This window comes from Hyla sarda, chromosome 4 (genome assembly GCF_029499605.1).
Source record: "Hyla sarda isolate aHylSar1 chromosome 4, aHylSar1.hap1, whole genome shotgun sequence".
Taxonomy (NCBI): domain Eukaryota; kingdom Metazoa; phylum Chordata; class Amphibia; order Anura; family Hylidae; genus Hyla; species Hyla sarda.
The window spans coordinates 354,088,631-354,097,664 of NC_079192.1; the positions used below are offsets into that span (position 1 = coordinate 354,088,631).

At 40.6% G+C, this 9,034-nt stretch overlaps 1 protein-coding gene across 1 annotated transcript in view; it reads left to right on the forward strand.

Moving 5' to 3' along the window:
• Positions 1-4,044, forward strand: part of SKP1 (S-phase kinase associated protein 1) — a 175,435-nt gene extending 171,391 nt beyond the window's left edge. The window contains exons 6-7 of the mRNA XM_056516609.1: positions 820-884; positions 3,332-4,044. Of these exons, the coding sequence (XP_056372584.1) occupies positions 820-855 (36 nt within the window). The 3' untranslated portion in view covers positions 856-884; positions 3,332-4,044. The remainder of the gene's footprint in view (positions 1-819; positions 885-3,331) is intronic.
• The last annotated feature ends 4,990 nt before the right edge of the window (positions 4,045-9,034 follow it).

The window sequence follows — 9,034 nt, forward strand, 5'->3', positions numbered from 1 at the left end:
CTATGCTACAGGGGCTATAAAGTTAGTGTAGTTCATAATATATAGTGTCTGTACCTGTGTGATGGTTTTCTCACAATTCTTCTGTGATTTTCACCCCAATATTTATTTTTAACAGCATACAAAATGACTCAGATTTTTCCCAGGTTGCAATGCGGCCGAAGAAAAATCAAACAGGAAATGGCAGTTCACAAAAAGCTAGCCACAGTATTATGGTAATCTCACAACATAGCCATTTAGCCCCAAGACAAGCGCAGATCCTTCCTAAGATTGTCCATTACTGTCTGCCAGGTACATACTAAAATCACCTTATGGTGGATAACCCCTTTAACAGTAAATTTAGCTGTAGTGGCTAGTGTTGGGCAGCTGCTGCCAAGACAAATACATTCATGGGGCTCATTTATGGAGGGGAAAAAAAAAAAAAAAAATATATATATATATATATATATATATATATATATATATATATATATATATATATATATATATATATATATATATATATATAAATATATATATATATATAAATATATATTATATAATTTTTTTTTTCTATTTTTTTTTTTTTTTTTTTACTTTTCAGTACACCTCATCCCTATTTAATGAAATGTGCACATTATGGTTTTAAAACTGAAAGATGCAAGTTGTATAGGATTTAACTACCACAGTAAAAAGCCTGTTTACAGAAACAGCAAACTGTATAGAGCCTAAAAACAACTGGTAAATAAATGGATGCTTTGTGTTTTGCCAGGTCAGGTGTTATGCATTTTGAAGATTGTATGTCCGTTTAAAGGTAAACTTTGTTTTTTTTCTATATTCTAGGTGCGCAAAGAAAATCAGTGGTGTGAAGAGAAATAAAATGCTGTGCGTCTTGTCATTAGAACACTGTAAGAATTGTTCCAAATAGTTGCACTGCTCTGTTTATAATAGACAATTCAGCAGCTTCACATATTAGCAGCAGAGTATTTTGCTGCATGTTGTGTTTATATAGATGTATACTTTCAGCCCCTCACCCCAAACTGTGTTTTACCATTGTAATCTAGTGTGATTTACTATAATAAATCTAAGACAGAAGATGCTATTCTGGTTGCCCCTTCCAAATACTTTCAGTCCTGTGATCTCCCTGCCATGTTATTGTGGACTGTACCAAATCCAAATAATTAAAATGAAATGTAGACTGAAACTTAACATTTATACGTACCATTAAAATTCCCCCTCAAACCTGGACAACCAGTAAATTAACACTAGTGTACAACACACTATTACCATGTGATAAACACAATCAGGAGCAGGCGCACAGTCCTGCTACCAGGGTGATTACTGTATTTTAGTTTGATATGTACAAATATATCAGCTTAGCTATCTCTGACCCTAGCCCCGTGACACAGGGGGTTCCTCTTAAGGTCCTTTCTACCCTTAGGTAGCTTAACCCTAGGCAGAGTGATCGTCCTGAGAAGAACTGACCTGCACAGGAACCTCCCCTGTTATACTATCAGTCCCTACCACACACTTGGATGGTCACAGTATTTGTTTTATAGATAGATACAAATGCAGGGCTCAAGTCCTGCAGGAACCCACAGGAACAGAGTTCCTGCACTTTTTCCACTTGTCCCATTAGCAGGAGTCCTGCAGGACTAGCCCTTGAGTGGAAAGAGTTCCCACACTTTTTTTTCCCCCCAGGACTTGACCCCTGTACAAATGTATAAGCCTAGCTATCTCTGACCCTAGCCCCGATACACATGGTGGGACAACTAGTGAGAGTGCCTATTAAGGTCCTACTCTAGCCTAACCTTTTGCAAAGTAATCGTGCTGAGAAGGACAGCTTCGCACAGGAACATCTCCTGGTATACTTTCAGGGGGAGATTTATCAAAACCCGGCCAGAGGAAAAGTTGCTGAGTTGCCCATAGCAACCAATCAGCTCGCTTCTTACATTTTTAACAAGGCCTCTGCAAACTGAAAGAAGCGATCTGATTGGTTGCACTGGGCAACTATTCCTCTGGAGAGGTTTTGATAAATCTCCCCCTCAGTCCCTACCACACACTTACTGACTAGCTAGCAACAATATGCTCAATCTCTATGGGGGCACGACCCTGAGTATGACTAATGAACACAATCTATGAAAAGCTGGGTCAGTAAACAACAAGGTAATTTGTATCATAAACTCCTATAATATTTGATACACAATCAGATATGTACCCACTCTCAATATTGATAACTATACAAAAGCCCCCTGAACAGTATGAGAGCTATGATAAACTACACACAGAAGCACATAGGGGTATGAACATACAATCAACCACACTGATCAGAAACATAAGTGTCAGCCATTTTTCGCATCTACTTTTCTTGTGTGGAATATATATTATCTGCAATTTTGGCATAGTGGTGTGATCAAAGATCAGTGGGGTTGATTGTATGTTCATATATGCATTTCTGTGTGTACTTTATCATAGCTCTCATACTGTTCAGGGAGCGTTTGTATAGTTAGCAATATTGAGTGGGGTCTTGCATATTATCTGATTTGTATCATAAGCTAATTTATTTAATACAAAATTACCTTGTTGTTTACTGACCCAGCTTTTCATACTTTGTGTTAGTCATACTTGGGGTCCAGCCCCCGTAAAGAGACAGCATATTGTTGCTAGCTAGTCAGTGTGTGGTAGGGACTGAAAGTATACCAAGAGAGGTTCCTGTGCGGGGCCGATGTTCTCAGCTTGATTACGTTCACTCGATTTAGGCTAGAGTAGGACCTTAACAGGCACCTTCACCAGTTGTCCCACCATGTGTCCCGAGGCTAGGGTCAGAGATAGCTAGGCTGATACATTTGTACCTATTTATCAAGCTGAAATACTTTGATCATCCTGAAAGCAGATTGTCTGCCTATGCCTGATAGTTTTTGTGTTTATCACATGGCAAGGGTGTTTTGTACACTAGGGGGAATTTACTGGTTGTCCAGGTTTGAGATGACAATTTTAATGTTAAATTCTAGTCCACATACCTCTGAAATCGTGGACTGTACCACTTAAAAAACAAAGCTTTAATCTAAAGGTTAGAGCAGAGAGAAGCTGCATGACAACACAAAGTAGTAAACGTGCTACCTTCCCGATTTTAATTTTAAATTTTTTTTTTTTTTTTTTGGCGGGGGGTTTGTCACTGTTCGATCAGTTTTAGTAAGTGGCATGTCAAACTGAATCACTTCATTCACATACCTTTTGTAAGTCTGTTTTTAACGGTTTGATGGTGCTTTTGAGATAATGGCTTAGACTGACTTATATTACAAACATTTTTGCTGTTTTGCTGACCAGTTTTGACATTTTTTTTTTTTTTTCATAGATTACTCTGGAGCACTTTTTCTAAAAAAAAAAAAAAAAAAACATTTATTCATTTTCTCCTAAAATGTATAAATTGACAAAATTACAGCCTAAACTGTTAACACCCAACTGTCTGTCCAATTATTGCCGACACACAGACCTTAGACAAAAAGATTACTCATGAATCTTTAGGAATAAATTGACAACTGACTGTGCTGTTCCTCTGCTAACAGTGTTTTAAGAAAAGATGTCCTGCAATTATTATTTTATAAGGAATACAAATAAAGTATTTACTGAAACAAACCTTTCAGGAGACATGGCAGGTCTTTTGTAATGAGATGTTCTCCTATACTGGTCTGCAACAAAGGTTTCCATAGAATGCAATTTCAGGACAAGTTTTAGCCATACTACTTATCCACAAACACTTTGCGTTGTTGGAAGATTGTGAATAAAAGTAATATAAAAACCTCTAACCATAGATTCTGGGTAGGATGGATTTCAGTGACCTGGATTTTCCATTGACTTATTTGCTTCTGTTAAGCTAAGAGACAATTTTGTTTTCTCCAAAAAAATAAATAAATAAATAAATGCTCATCAGGTTCTGCACTTTAACTATAGATCTGTGCAGCTTTCCCTCCTCTAGCTTCTATACATGTATGTGTTGTGTTCATTATACTTTTTAATCTGTATCGAAGAGCAGGTTTAAAATTTCCTAATAAATTTGAATTTAAAGGACTTTTGTGCCAAATCTTGTACTAGGAAATTCTGGTGGCAAGTTAGCTATAATCATTCAGTTTATGGGGAACATTGAATGACAATTATTGTGCGTGGCCACTTTTAAATCAGCATTACTATCCGCATGGAGAATCTCTGTGCGGATATTCTGGAAATGTCAGCGCTAGGATTGCACAGCAATGCGGCGTCTCATAGACTGCTATGCATTCAATGCAGGCTCTGCAGAAATGCTGAACAGCTTAATTCTTTCTGTGGACCCGTAAAACGGAATTTCAGTGCCTGAAAAACTTTGCATGGAAATTCCACCTTGTGCACAGCGCAGCGGAATCCTGTTTAATTCAACAGGACTCTGCAGGCGAATGTCTGTGTCGAATTACAATACGAACATGGCACATAAATTCTGACATGTGAACATGGCCTAAGAAAATCCTGCTTTTTCGAACACTTGTAAACAATACTGCAAAATACATACTTCAGTAAATTAAAGCCGAAGTACCATGGGGAAAAACTTGTCTCCTATCCTTAGGATAAGGGATGCGTTTTACATCGGGGGGGGGGGCAGGGGCGGGGGGGGGGGTTCTGGCCGCTGGGTCTTCTGCAATCTCCTTTACAGGATCTCCCCAGGAGTGGTGCGCACCACTCCCCCTCCATATATCTGTATGGGAGTGCCAAAGATAACTGAACGGCTCTCCTATTGAGATATATGGAGGGGGCGTGGTGTTGCCCCCTCCTTATAATAACTATCAGATTGTCTTGTCATTAACATAAACTTATTTAGCTAACCATAAAGGTTAAAATCATCTCTGCATTTCTACTTTCCTTTTCAGATTTGGAAAATGGTAGACAAAATATTAATTCTTCAGACAGTCTTGGTAAATAAATGTTCAAAATAGTGTTCAATGCAGTACAGCCAAAAGAAATGGTGGAGCAAGATCATCAAAATGCTATGTTTCCTTAAGTTTGGCTGTATATTGTGGATATAAGATTACAAAATAATGAGCAGATCTTAATATGCGTTGGAGGGGGGGGGGGGGGGGTAGAGACTGAGTCTATAGCATTTTCATTGGAAGAAATTGGGCTGCCATAACCTCCTTCTTCTTGTAGGTACTGAATGCATTTCTTTTTCTCATAGGAAAAGTGAATAGTTGCCATTTATCTGTACATAAAGGGCAAGTCTATCATGTCTATCATGTACAAACAAGTATAGTCTATCAAGTCTATCATGTCTATCATGTACAAACAAGTATAAAATACATGGGGAACAATGTGAATCTTTAAGGCTCCTTTCACACTATGAAATAGTTCAGTTTAGGAACTTCCGTCAGAAGTTCCGTCACTATCGGGGAAAACCCGCCATTACAAAACCCCCGACTGCCGTGACTAAATCGCATTGCAGCCTATGGGGTTTTGTAACTGCCCGTTTGCACCCGTATATGCCCGTAATTCATTACGGACGTTATACAGTGACGAGACATCGTGACGGAAAAATTATTGCATGCAGTAATTTTTCCGCCACGCTGTCCCATCACTGTATCACGGCCGTAATGAATTACGGGCATATAAGGTTGCAAACGGGCAGTTACAAAACCCCATAGGCTGCAATGTGATTTAGTCACGGCCGTCAGGGGTTTTGTAACGGCCGGTTTTCCCCGATATAGTGACTGAACTTCTGACGGAAGTTCCTAAACGGAACAATTTCATAGTGTGAAAGGAGCCTAAAATATCATTTCTAATATCCCTCGAAATTTGGTTGCCACTGCAGGCTGGTTTTGTTTTGTCTATAGATGTGGAGTGTGTCAAATGCCAACCAGCCAGAACAATAACACCACCTGCCTAATATTCTAAAGGCCCCTTGGGTCACTACTCTTGCTCTGACCCATTGAAGCATGGGATGGACTCCATAAGGTGTCCTGTTATTCGGCATGGCACATCCTTTTAAGCTGTGGAAATTAAGACTCATTCTTCCAGTGCATCCCTTAGATGTTAGATTATTTAACCCATTAAGGACCAGGCCATTTTACACCTTAAGGACCGGAGCGTTTTTTGCAATTCTGACCACTGTCACTTTAAACATTAATAACTCTGGAATGCTTTTAGTTATCATTCTGATTCCGAGATAGTTTTTTCGTGACATATTCTACTTTAACTTAGTGGTAAAATTCTATGGTAACTTGCATCCTTTCTTGGTGAAAAATACCAAAATTTGATGAAAAAATTGAAAATTTAGCATTTTTCTAACTTTGAAGCTCTCTGCTTGTAAGGAAAATGGATATTCAAAATATATATTTTTTGGGTTCACATATACAATATGTCTACTTTATGTTTGCATCATAAAATTTATGAGTTTTTACTTTTGGAAGACACCAGAGGGCTTCAAAGTTCAGCAGCAATTTTGAAATTTTTCACAAAATTTTCAAACTCACTATTTTTCAGGGACCAGTTCAGTTTTGAAGTGGATTTGAAGGGTCTTCATATTAGAAATACCCCATAAAAGACCACATTATAAAAACTACACCCCCAAAGTATTCAAAATGACATTCAGTAAGTGTATTAACCCTTTAGGTGTTTCACAGGAATAGCAGCAAAGTGAAGGAGAAAATTCAAAATCTTCATTTTTTACACTCGCATGTTCTTGTAGACCCAATTTTTGAATTTTTGCAAGGGGTAAAAAGGAGAAAATTTTTACTTGTATTTGAAACCCAATTTCTCTCGAGTAAGTACATACCTCATATGTCTATGTTAATTGTTCGTCAGGCGCAGTAGAGGGCTCAGAAGGGAAGGAGCGACAAATGGTTTTTGGGGGGCATGCCGCATTTAGGAAGCCCCTATGGTGCCAGGACAGCAAAAAAAAACACATGGCATACCATTTTGGAAACTAGACCCCTCAGGGAACGTAACAAGGGGTAAAGTGAACCTTAATACCCTACAGGTGATTCACGACTTTTGCATATGTAAAAAAAATATATATATTTTTTACCTAAAATGCTTGGTTTCCCAAAAATTTTACATTTTTAAAAAGGGTAATAGCAGAAAATACCCCCCAAAATTTGAAGCCCAATTTCTCCCGATACAGAAAACACCTCGCATGGGGGTGAAAAGTGCTCTGCTGGCGCACTACAGGTCTCAGAAGAGGAGTCTCATTTGGCTTTTTGAAAGCGAATTTTGCTCTGGGGGCATGCCGCATTTAGGAAGCCCCTATGGTGCCAGGACAGCAAAAAAAAAAACACATGGCATACCATTTTGGAAACTAGACCCCTCGGGGAACGTAACAAGGGGTAATTTGAACCTTAATACCCTACAGGTGTTTCACGACTTTTGCATATGTAAAAAAATATATATTTGTTAGGCAATTTCTCCCGAGTACGGCGATACCCCATATGTGGCCCTAAACTGTTGCCTTGAAATACGACAGGGCTCCAAAGTGAGAGTGCCATGCGCATTTGAGGCCTAAATTAGGGACTTGCATAGGGGTGGACATAGGGGTATTCTACGCCAGTGATTCCCAAACAGGGTGCCTCCAGCTGTTGTAAAAGTCCCAGCATGCCTAGACAGTCAACGGCTATCTGGCAATACTGGGAGTAGTTGTTTTGCAACAGCTGGAGGCTCTGTTTTGGAAACAGTGGCGTACCAGACGTTTTTCATTTTTATTGGGGAGGGGAGGGGGGTTGTATAGGGGTATGTGTATATGTAGTGTTTTTTACTTTTTATTTTATTTTGTGTTAGTGTAGTGTAGTGTTTTTAGGGTACAGTCACACGGGCGGGGGTTCACAGTACTTTCTCGCTGGCAGTTTGAGCTGCGGCAAAAAATTTGACGCAGCTCAAACTTGCAGCCGCATACTTACTGTAATAATCCTCCGCCCATGTGAGTGTACCCTGTACGTTCACATTGGGGGGGGGGGGGGGGGGACATCCAGCTGTTGCAAAACTACAACTCCCAGCATGTACGGTCTATCAGTGCATGCTGGGAGTTGTAGTTTTGCAACCGCTGGAGGCTCCGTTTTGGAAACAGTGGCGTACCAGACATTTTTCATTTTTATTGGGGAGGGGGGCTGTGTAGGGGTATGTGTATACGTAATTTTTTACTTTTTATTTTATTTTGTGTTAGTGTAGTGTTTTTAGGGTACATTCGCACGGGCGGGGGGTTCACAGTAGTTTCTCGCTGGCAGTTTGAGCTGCGGCAGAAATTTTGCCGCACCTCAAACTTGCAGCCGGATACTTACTGTAATCCTCCGCCCATGTGAGTGTACCCTGTACATTCACATTGGGGGGGGGGGAACATCCAGCATGTACGGTCTATCAGTGCATGCTGGGAGTTGTAGTTGTGCAACAGCTGGAGGCACACTGGTTGTGAAACACAGAGTTTGGTAACAAACTCAGTGTTTTGCAACCAGTGTGCCTTCAGCTGTTGCAAAAGCTACAACCCCCAGCATGTACGGACAGCGGAAGGGCATGCTGGGTGTTGTAGTTATGCAACAGCTGGAGGCATACTACTTTGGCTGGGGATTGTAGTTATGCAACAGCTGGAGACACACTGGTTTGCTACACAACTCAATGTGCCTTCAGCTGTTGCAAAACTACAACTCTCAGCAGTCACCGACAGCCAACGGGCATGCTGGGAGTTGTAGTTATGCAACCACCAGATGCACCACTACAACTCCCAGCATGCACTTTAGCTGATTGTGCAAGCTGGGAGTTGTAGTTATACAACAGCTGAAGGTACACTTTTCCATAGAAAGAATGTGCCTCCAGCTGTTGCAAAAGGGAATGCTGGGAGTTGTGGTGGTCTGCCTCCTGCTGTTGCATAACTACAGCTCCCAGCATGCCCTTTTTGCATGCTGGGAGCTGTTTCTAAGCAACAGCAGGAGGCTGTCACTCGCCTCCAACGATCCTCGCCGCACAGGTCAGTCCCTCGTCGTCGTCGCCTCCGCCGCCGCTGCTGCTCCTGGGGCCCCGATCCCAACAGTGACGCCGGGGATCGGGGTCCCCAGCA